Source organism: Epinephelus fuscoguttatus, linkage group LG22 (genome assembly GCF_011397635.1).
Source record: "Epinephelus fuscoguttatus linkage group LG22, E.fuscoguttatus.final_Chr_v1".
Lineage (NCBI taxonomy): Eukaryota > Metazoa > Chordata > Actinopteri > Perciformes > Serranidae > Epinephelus > Epinephelus fuscoguttatus.
In genome coordinates this window covers 30,650,605-30,661,492 of record NC_064773.1, presented here as the reverse complement: position 1 = coordinate 30,661,492, position 10,888 = coordinate 30,650,605, and the positions used below count along the sequence as shown (strand labels likewise).

At 43.3% G+C, this 10,888-nt stretch overlaps 1 protein-coding gene and 1 non-coding gene across 2 annotated transcripts; both read right to left on the bottom strand.

Annotated features, from left to right (window-relative positions):
• Positions 1–1,206: 1,206 nt before the first annotated feature.
• On the bottom strand, positions 1,207–10,566 carry ankrd16 (ankyrin repeat domain 16). Its single transcript, XM_049566462.1, has 7 exons — positions 10,102–10,566; positions 8,400–8,620; positions 8,096–8,138; positions 7,404–7,512; positions 7,147–7,308; positions 4,467–4,545; positions 1,207–1,505 (listed from the first exon to the last, which is right to left on the bottom strand). Exons 1-7 carry the CDS (start codon positions 10,437–10,439, stop codon positions 1,342–1,344), a joined length of 1,116 nt encoding a protein of 371 aa, XP_049422419.1. The 5' UTR covers positions 10,440–10,566; the 3' UTR covers positions 1,207–1,341.
• trnay-gua (transfer RNA tyrosine (anticodon GUA)) lies at positions 9,902–9,989 on the bottom strand. Its single transcript is given in 2 exon segments — positions 9,902–9,937; positions 9,953–9,989. It is a non-coding gene; the product is annotated as a tRNA-Tyr (tRNA).
• Positions 10,567–10,888: the final 322 nt, after the last annotated feature.

Genomic DNA, 10,888 nt, shown 5'->3' with positions numbered 1-10,888 from the left:
GAGGACCGACCCAGGAAAGGAAGACCAAGAGTCACCTCTGCTTCTGAGGATAAGTTCATCCGAGTCACCAGCCTCAGAAATCGCAAGTTAACAGCAGCTCAGATCAGAGACCAGATGAATGCCACACAGAGTTCTAGCAGCAGACCCATCTCTAGAACAACTGTTAAGAGGAGACTGCGCGAATCAGGCCTCATGGTCAAATAGCTGCTAGGAAACCACTGCTAAGGAGAGGCAACAAGCAGAAGAGATTTGTTTGGGCCAAGAAACACAAGGAATGGACATTAGACCAGTGGAAATCTGTGCTTTGGTCTGATGAGTCCAAATTTGAGATCTTTGGTTCCAACCGCCGTGTCTTTGTGAGACGCAGAAAAGGTGAACGGATGGATTCCACATGCCTGGTTCCCACTGTGAAGCATGGAGGAGGAGGTGTGATGGTGTGGGGGTGTTTTGCTGGTGACACTCTTGGGGATTTATTCAAAATTGAAGGCACACTGAACCAGCATGGCTACCACAGCATCCTGCAGCGACATGCCATCCCATCCGGTTTGCGTTTAGTTGGACGATCATTTATTTTTCAACAGGACAATGACCCCAAACACACCTCCAGGCTGTGTAAGGGCTATTTGACCAAGAAGGAGAGTGATGGAGTGCTGCGGCAGATGACCTGGCCTCCACAGTCACCGGACCTGAACCCAATCGAGATGGTTTGGGGTGAGCTGGACCGCAGAGTGAAGGCAAAGGGGCCAACAAGTGCTAAACACCTCTGGGAACTCCTTCAAGACTGTTGGAAAACCATTTCAGGTGACTACCTCTTGAAGCTCATGGAGAGAATGCCAAGAGTGTGCAAAGCAGTAATCAGAGCAAAGGGTGGCTATTTTGAAGAAACTAGAATATAAAACATGTTTTCAGTTATTTCACCGTTTTTTGTTAAGTACATAACTCCACATGTGTTCATTCATAGTTTTGATGCCTTCAGTGAGAATCTACAATGTAAATAGTCATAAAAATAAAGAAAACGCATTGAATGAGAAGGTGTGTCCAAACTTTTGGCCTGTACTGTACTTATCCCCATGCAGCACAGTGGCTGGCATTTTAGCACAAACACTGCTAAAATCAGGTCTGATGTAAATATAACAGACTTTAAAAGCAATTCAACTCATATTGCTGAAGTCCCAACATTCTGTTACTCAAGAATACACTACACAACACAGTGAAGTAGATTTATTGCAATCTTCAAACCCTTAACTGAGTGGCTTTAACCACATTAAATGTTTTAGGTTCCTTCCTTTACTTAAATTAATGCTACAGACAAATCTGTGTTCTGTATCACTATGGTAATGTTTATGTTGGTTTCGGTAAGCCACATTCGAATGCTCGCACTACGTCTGGTTTCTTGGCATGCTGCCGTGCTGTTATGCCAGATGTGTCTTCTGAGTCTTTGAGTCCGAGATGCAGGAGTGTCCTTGCTGCATCAGCTTGCTGCCCGATGCAGGCCATATGAAGAGCTGGGAAGAGAAGAGGGCAGTAAGGGACCATACTGGTAGTTCTGTATATTTCAGACAAAGCATAGCTTACATTTCCAGATTGACTTCATTTCAACGCAGCCATTGGTTTCATTTTTTAACAGTATTTTGTTTTAAAAGGATTCCTTTTTACTGTCATTACACTTTACCTGGTCCACACAAAAATAACACTTCGTGCATTAATTAGGCTTTTATTTATTTGGTCGGAGTTATATTACTTTCATTTGGTAATGAAGCTGAATGCACACATTAAAGGGATAGTGCACCCAAAAATGAAAATTCAGCCATTATCGACTCACCCTCATGCCGAGGAAGGCCCTGGTGAAGTTTTAGAGTCCTCACATCCCTTTGCGGATATCGACGGGGGCAGTGGCTAGCACACCTAATGGCTGATGGCGCCCCAGACTAACGTCCAAGAACACAAAATTGATTCCACAAAATATCTCCAACATGCCCATCCGTAGTGATCCAAGTGTCCTGCAGCCCCGGCATAAAAAGTTGTTTGGAAAAACGTCATATGAACTCTGTTTTTAGCCTCACTGTAGCCTGTAGCTCTGACTGCTTCTCTGTGCTTTGTGCTCACGTGCGCGCGCTTGCGCGAGACCAGTGAAAGTATGAGCTTTGCTTACCTGTGTTTACATCACATGACACGTGCACCGCAGGGGGAGACAATGGTAACCACAGGGCCAAAAGATAATTTGCACTACAGTCTTTTAGCAAAGGACAGCCCAACATGTCGGAAGACTTTGAAATTGAGGAGGAACAGCATTTCTTTGTTGAGCCGTATTTGTTTGAGCCCGAGTATACGGACGGAACTCAGGCTACTGGACGAAGCAGCCGCCGCAGCTCATGAGCCTAACCCTCAGCCAGCCGCAAAATACCGGAGTCGAGCACTGGAAATCTGGTGGTGTAGTTGTTTCAAATGCAAAGCAATGCCAACGGATGAGGAAAGTCTTTGCTGCTCAGACTGGGAATTGGCGATGCCTGCACTTGAGAATCTGGACATCAGTACTGACGAGACTGCTGCTCTTCAGAGACTGTGCATCACCGATCACCCTGAGCGCGTACACATGAACGTGGAGCACAGAGAAGCAGTCAGAGCTACAGGCTACAGTGAGGCTAAAAACAGAGTCCAAATGAGGTTTTTTATGTTGGGGCTTCAGGACACTTGGATCACTACGGATGAGCATGTTAGAGAAATTTTGTGGTTTCAATTTTGTGTTCTTGGACGTTAGTCTGGGGCGCCATCAGCCATTAGGTGTGCTAGCCGCTCCCCCCGCCGATCTCCGCAAGGGATGTGAGGACTCTAAAACTTCACCAGGGCCTCCATCGGCATATGGGTGAGTAGATAATGGCTGAATTTTCATTTTTGGGTGCACTATCCCTTTAATCTGAAAGATTTTTATTGCTGGTGCCTTCTAGTGCTGCTGGAAAATTTCTACATCCAAATCTTGAAAAACACTTTATTTATTTATTTATTTATTAGATTTGGGGACAATACAGTTAACTTGGAAAAGGGGGTATTAAAGGCCCTGAAAATCAGCTATTTCCTATGAGCTACTTGGGTCCTACATGAACATATCATTTTCAACCAAAGTTACAAAACTTTTGGTTATTTCACATGACATGATTCTGTCTGTTCTGCTTTGTGTGTGTTTTTCTCACTGGTTTTAAGAGGACATGGCTCAGCTGGCGAAAAGTGATGTCACATGCATCTGAGCACCAATCAGGATGTAGCAACGTATGAGTCAACATGTGAACACAGTAGAGGGGTTGTTTGCTTATGATGCCAACACTGTCAGTCAAATCCGATCAAACCACACCCACACGGTCCTGATGCAGCAGATTTACTGAGTCTGAACTACTATTAACTGTTCTTAAAGCTATAGTGCGTAACTTCTACAGGTCCGTAAATGTCCGTTTCACCCAAGCCACTACTAGAGGAGATGACACAATGCTGATTAAGCTGATCGGCTCCTCTAACATCTCGCGGTATTTTTCAATATATATCATTTTTAGTTTGCGTGTCAACCGGCGACATTCCCACACTGGCGCACAGGAAATGCTTCCTCACAACAAGAAGGGAGGGGGAGGAAGAGCGGAGAGTGGCATAGCAAGAGGTAGAGCGCAGGTAGAAAGAGAAAGCAACATGGCAGAGAAGCGGCCGAGACACAGTTCAGAAGTGGATCTTACCACAAAGAAAAAGCCTGGACGTTCGGCTGAAGGTCTATTAGCAAAGAAGGAAAGTGACCGACGGAGAAGACAAACAAGGATTTGTATTGGCGTCGCTTTTCCTCGGTGGAGAGCCCTGAAGGAAGAAATTGGGCTGAGGGCAGACACGGCTGTTTCCTTGCTGCTGTTGGATAAGTAAGTGACTTGGTTTATAATTATATTATGAGTAGTATGTGTTGCTGTTACATGTACTGGACCTAGTACTTTATTATTTTCTTGGAAATGGTGCTATGAACGTAATGTAATGTTAGCAGCCTGGTGTTCGCCACGTTGTGTAAGTTAGCATTGTGTACACGGTGTGGAGCGAGTGTTACTCTGTTTACACGGTGTGTGGCGACTGGCGAGTGTTACTCTGTGTACACGGTGTGTGGCGACTGGCGAGTGTTACTCTGTGTACACGGTGTGTGGCAAGTGTCACTCTGTGTACATGGAAGTGCTGCCGGCTTATTAGTTGTAATAACACATTATCCACTGGGAGGTGACAGATGTTATGCACTATAGCTTTAAATAATATTTAAGCATACTTTTTCTAAACCTTTTCTAACTTTTATCATGCCTGTTTCACTATGAATATTACTGTTATAGTGAGATACTTACGATTTGAAACCACATTTTCAGGGGTTTTAAATTTTTTAAAAACAAAAATATTTCCCACACTCACACCTGCAGCTGAAGTGCAAAACACAACATGGAGTGTGAAACACTGCTTACCAGTTCTTCCCTTTTTGTCTCGAGCATGGAGATCTGCCCCCAACTCTAGTAGTGTTTTTATAGCAGACGTGTGGCCCTCCTGAAAAACACAGATTAAAATGAGGAAGAGGAATTTATTTGCACACTGTCATTTACAAGGTGTGTTAGTAGGTTCATGAATAATTCCATACTGTAATCTTACTACTTCCACTTCTGTCTAAACGACACCTATGGCATGTCTGTCCCTCTTGGAAGAGGAATTGCTTTTTGTCTCTTTTTGTGGATTTAAGTTTCTGAGTTTAGGGTATAAGGACAGATTTGAGTGTATATAAATAGACTTAACTTGAATACATTTATCAGGGTTCATACAAAAAGGGGGCAAGGCAAATTCAAGGACTTTCAAGTTCTTTTTCAGACACTTGTTTTTATTTTCAAGGATGAAATTGTTTTCTTCAAAATTTGCTGTGCCCGCCCCATTGACTCCAGCAGAAGTGGCACCAATGTCTGTCTCTAAAGCAAAATCCAAATGCTGTCACTGACATCATGACCTTCCCTTCTTTTTAAGTTTCCTTAATGCTGACAAGAAAATTATAAAAGAAGGAAAGGTCAAGACATCAGTGACAGCATTTGAATTTAGAGATGAGGTCCCATTCTTCTCCCGCAATGATGGACAGAGTCATGATCTGTTTGGAGACCAGTAACAAGGAAAACAAATGAGCACAGTCAGCATCACACAATGTGTGTTTTTTTTTTAATTTTGTGGAAGGATTTTTCAGTCAAAGGTGAAACAACAAAGATATAGTGTGATTTGCCGTGCCTGCTCAATTGACTCCAAAAGAATTGGCACCAAACTCTGGCTACAATGCAAAATCCAAATGCTGTCACTGACGTCATGACCCTTCCTTCTTGTATAGTTTCCTTGGTCAGGAAGTCCAATTAACGAAAGAGACTATCATCAACTCGTAACTCAAGTCTTCTACAGACAACCAAAGTCTTACAGAGACCTACGTTCTTCCTTCACACAACTCAAGTCTATGCGATAATAAGCAGATCTACAGCATTAAAGGGAGATCTGCAGCCTGATGAAAGGAAAGAAGCCATGAAAGAAAGGGAGATCAGGCTGAAGGAGTTCAATGCTGAACACAAAAAGAACTCCAGGACCATCTCAAAGCATGAGACAACAATCTCCCAAGTCTTCAACTCCAGGAGGAGAAGATGAATGCTGCTCAGCATCTGAACAAGCACGAGTACAACACGATGGTCTCACAGTATGAGGCAGACCAAAATAACCAGATGTTCAACGCAGTAGTTGAGAGCCAGCTGCGGATTGAATATCAGCAGAAGGTGAACAAGATGGACGCACAGCTCCACCAGAGGGACGCAGAAATCTTGGCTCTCAGCAGGAGGAAGGAGAGTATCTCTCAGATGCTCACAGAGACCACTTACCAGCTGCTGAGCAAAGGAGCAGCACTCCTTTAGAGCAAGGAAGCCTGCCAGAGAAAATACAGCACTCTGGAGGAGAAGTTTACAGAAGATCTGGCTGATAAACACCAGAGCTGGAAGACGAAAGAAAAAGAGGGTGACAACATTAAAACTGATGGAGGATGAGAAAAGGTAACTGGAGGACAAGTTTACAGCAGACCTGGCCAAGACACAACAGAGCTGGAGATGCTGCAGACTGAGTACCAGAGGAAGGTGCGGGAGGTGGAGGAACAGATCCACCAGAGGGACACTAAAATTCTAGAACTCAGCTAAGAGAAGAAGAGCCTCTCTATGATACTCACAGAGACCACAAACCAGCTGAGCAGCAAAGCCGCTGAACTCACCCAAAGAGAAAGAGCTTGGCAAGAAAAATACAACACTATGGAGGAGAGGTTTTACGAATGACCTGGACGAGAAACACCAGAGCTCCATGACTAAAGAAAAACAGATGGAGACAAAACTGAAACTGGTGGAGGAAAAGAAAAGGAAACTGAGGGATTAGTTCACAATGGACCTGGCCGGGAGACACCAGAGCTGGGAGACAAAAGTAAAACGGATGGAGGACGAGAAATGGGACCTGGAAGAGCTCCGTCTTAATTTTCTTGTTTTGCAAGAAGACGACAGATGAAAGAGAGACAGAGCTGTAGAAAATGGAAAGCAAAATGTATCCACCTTATTCCAAGCCCACATGATACCTTGCGTGAATTATGGGTGCTACTTCAAACGCTGAACCAGAACAAGCGTTTTCAGATAAGCTAACAGTATGCTAATACTCTCTTCAGTGCATAGAAAAGAGTATTTGGAGCCCTGCTAATAAGGTCAAATCTTTGTTTTTCTAATAAGTTTGTCCATAACTTACTACCTGATGCTATAGAAAGGGAGAGTGATGTCATGATTGACAGCTGTGTGCGTTAACCTCTGTGCTCAAAATTAATGGCGCTGCTCTCCACTGGGTCGGACAGGTGTATAGGCAGGAACTCAATACTGTGGCTCAACTTCCAAAATGCTACTGCGCAGACTCTGACTCCAAAAGCGCAACATGGTAGCGCCCGTCTCTGGGATGTTCTGGCTTCATTTTAGTAAAGTGGGACAAAGGTGAGACACATTATCCATCTTTAAATACAGTTTCAACCTCTTACCCGTTACTTTTAGTGACTAGTGTAACCATTTATCTGTTACTTTTAGCCAACAGTTTTGGCTCTCCAATCACTGATCTTACCTTTGCAGCGTAATGCAGGGCAGTGAGCTGGACATTAGTTGCCCTCTGATTCACATCTACATTGAGGTCCCGCACCAGGAACCGCAGCGCCTCCTCCTGGCCGGTGACAGCAACCTGGTGCACCGGCTGGGCCCCAATAATGTCAGCTGCTGTTGGAGATGCCTACAGGGTACACAAGTTATGTCAACACAATGCACATACATATCTCAATTTCTACATAAGCTGAAGCTTTACTGAAGTGAAAAGCCTAGATCTACCTGATGCTTTTCTAAGAGCAGCCTGGCCACCGAAATGTGTCCGTTCCTAACAGCGTCCATGAAAGGAGTGACTCCACAGCTGTCAGTGCTGTCTGGGGTGTAGCCACATCTGGAAGAAGACCAATGAAGGTGAGGGTCAGTCAGACAAGGTTATATGTGAGCTACAAGTCATCATCAAGCTCATGTAGCTATATTTATCCCAACACAAGTTTTGGCAGTCTATAAACAGGACTGTAACCATCAGTTACATGTGGGTGATTCTTCAGCTATATTTTTGTGTCCCTCTCAACACATTTTTTAATCTTTATTTTATTTATTTTTACAAATGCTGATATTGCTCTGTATCTCTTAGTTGTGTAAATGGGCCACAGCTTGCTAACAAGTTGGTCATACATCAACTTAAATGGTGATATGTCAAAGTGTCCTTTTACTTCACCCTGCCAGATTAATCCTGCCAAACCAGCTATCAAACCATAAACCTCTGAGCCACAGTTATGTTCATACTCATGAGTTTTATCAGGTGAATATATTAATCTAATGCTTTTGGAGCCAGAATTTCAGAGGAAAGGGTCTGATGATGCACACATCTAAAGTCACAAATAAAGGTGTTTCCAGAGCTGACTGAAATAAAATCTGACTCTCCACATGAGTGGTTTTGGGGATAGTACTCCCTGGACAAAATGTCAACCTACCTGTCCAGCAAGATCCCAACAACCTCCTCACAGCCGTGCATCGCTGGAAGATGAGAAGAGGGCATATTAGTTAGAATATGACAATGAATTTAAAAGGTCCCTAACATAACAGGAAAGAACAGATATTACTTTTGTCCCCCAGTGAACAGATTTAGCCCAGCAGAATACCACCCACTTTTCTTGAGAGATCCTGGGAAGATAAATCAGCCTGAAGTCAGGACTTTTTTGTGCACTCTAGGTGTAGCCACTTATCCATCATGTCACATATCCATGCACTGGAAACTGGAATCTGAGGATGCTTTACCTGCAGTGTGTAGTGGTGTCCTGTGCGTTTTGCTCTCCGTCTTCCAGACATCCGGCGTGGCAAGAAGAAGGTGCTGTACGACCCGAGGATCGCCCTCCCTGCAGGCGATGTGGAAGGAGTTCCAGCCATCCTTGTTTTTCAGTGCAGGGTCGGCGCCATGGCACAGCAGCTCCTGGACCACGTCGAGGTTTCTCCGGGTGCAGGCCATCATCAGGGGAGTCCTGAGAGAGAGGAGGCAACACTGACACATACTCTGACCAAGTCACATCTACTGGAGTTGGCAGTCACATTACAAGTTCACATGCTAAAAACAGTGTTTCACAACAGTTTTCTGGGAAATATAGTAAATATACAAAACCATATCAACTGTAAATTGTAGTTTTTGTGACTTCCACATGTTGAAAGGCATCTTCACCTTCAGTTTTTAAATTGTGAAATAATTAAATAGTGCTTTAGCACTAATAATAAGTGATTATGCCGCGGTTGTGTCCCTCCTGTATAAAGATTAAACTCTTCTTTCTCGTTTTTCACAATGCAAGAAAAGTGTGATCACACAAAATATTAAAGAGTGCAATACAACATTATTTATTTAAAAAAAAATTGTTGAGGCATTGTGCATTGATCAACTTGATTGGACAAGAAAATAGTCCCTCCTTGGGAAACTGGTTTTAAATCTTTTTATATTGTGCAGACTTTTCGAAACTTTTTGATGTAGATGAATGAGAGAGTGTTTGAGGCCTCTATTGAAGTACCTTTCAACAGATATTTGGGTTTTTTGTTATTTTTGGGAGTAATAGATGCTTAGGGACTGTTCATATTTATGAGGAGAGGTGGTGCAAAAAAAGCAAGCATGCCTTCCAAACCTGCTCTCGGGAAAATTACACCATTTATCATAGTTGAAAACTGTAAAACAGAAATTACCATTGGACTTTCTTGAATTTCTGGCGGTTCCTGGACACACATCACATGCAAAAAATGCTTCCATTAGAAAAAATAAAAATAAATAAACATAACCGAATCTGAACTTTCAATAGTGATATTTCATCAAAATCCTTATATTCTATTTGTCATTTTAAATTTGACCAAAAATAAACCACCTGCACTGACTAACCAGCATGCATGACAAGAGTGGAAAACCAAAGCTATTTTCAACTCCAGGATTTCGTCTTTAACGTTAACTATCAATCTCCAAAGAGTGAGATTTAAAATCTAATAACTAATTTATGGTGAAGAAAGGGTCATGCATTTTCCGCCAGTCACTCGGACAGGTCAAGGAAAAATATTTGCAGCTTCGGGGAGGTCCAAATCCAAAAATGACGAGGAAAGAACAGTCGCTTCTGTCTATAACACGAGGTGCCAACTGACCTCCTGCCGATGAGCCTGCTGTCGCTGATTTTCTTTGTGTCTTTATCATGATTCGTTTGTGTATTTCTCGTCTTTGAACAATTAGTTTCATATATATTTCGTAAAATAATCGGTTTATAGTCGCATCAAAAGAGTGCTCCTTCGAGCCGGATTCGAACCAGCGACCTAAGGATTTCAGCTTGCAGCCTCTACAGTCCTCCGCTCTACCAACTGAGCTATCGAAGGGAGCTGACATTTAATGCACGACAGTTCCTTTTTGAAGCCGAAAGAGGGCGCCATATGTATGACATTATCTTTATGGTTGTTCTAGCCACCAGGTTAGTGGGGTCATCCTCACCAGTCAGCTTTCTTTAGACTGTCCACCTGAGCTCCTGCCCGAAGCAGGTAGCTAACACAAGCCTGGTGGCTCATGGATGCAGCTTCGTGCAGCGGCCTCTTGTAGTCGTTGTTGTACACATCCACATCCATGCCCACCCGCGTTATTAGATACTCCACGATGTCCAGGTGTCCGTTCCTGGCAGCGTAGTGCAGCAGGGTGTCCCCAGAGCGACCATAGTGTTTACTGCTGACAGTCTGAGCCGCCGCCAAGCCACCTGACGTTATCCTTTTCTCCAGAGAGTTTAACTGTCCCTCCTGAGTGAGCTTCACCAGCAGCTTTAAAGTGTCTTCGTCCATGCTGGGTGGAGGTCAGAAGCTGCTGCAGGACGTTACCTTAACTCTCAAAATGACAGTAAATAGTAAAGCAGAGCTGGAGAAAAGTGTTTACTAGGTTGTTTTCACCGAGCAGCAAAAATAAGATGGCCAGCCATGACCTTACACTGTGACTATGTTTCCATACATACAGCATTACTGTAAATGGTCAAACAAGCTTACGTTAGTATTATTCAAATACACACTCTAGGGTAAAAAACTGTGTTAAAAATGAGTAAGCGGAAGATTTGATAATTGTTTCAAATAATTTAAACATCATTAATAACCAACAAATAATTTAGACACCAACATCCACAGGCCTAACAAACGCGAAGTATTTAAGTGTTGAGGAAGGGATATGTTTTAGTCGTCCTTTCCAGCAGAGCTAGCCCCTAGCGATTATGGGAAATGTAGTTGTTGTGGCGACGTGCGAT

Excerpts from the sequence above, each read along its gene's own strand:
- ankrd16 (XM_049566462.1), bottom strand. The coding sequence starts at position 10,439 with ATGGACGAAGACACTTTAAAGCTGCTGGTGAAGCTCACTCAGGAGGGA. Across the intron at positions 8,621-10,101 it reads AGTCTAAAGAAAGCTGACTG|GACTCCCCTGATGATGGCCT; the intron begins GTGAGGATGACC and ends CCTCTCTCTCAG. Across the intron at positions 7,309-7,403 it reads TGCTCTTAGAAAAGCATCAG|GCATCTCCAACAGCAGCTGA; the intron begins GTAGATCTAGGC and ends TGTACCCTGTAG.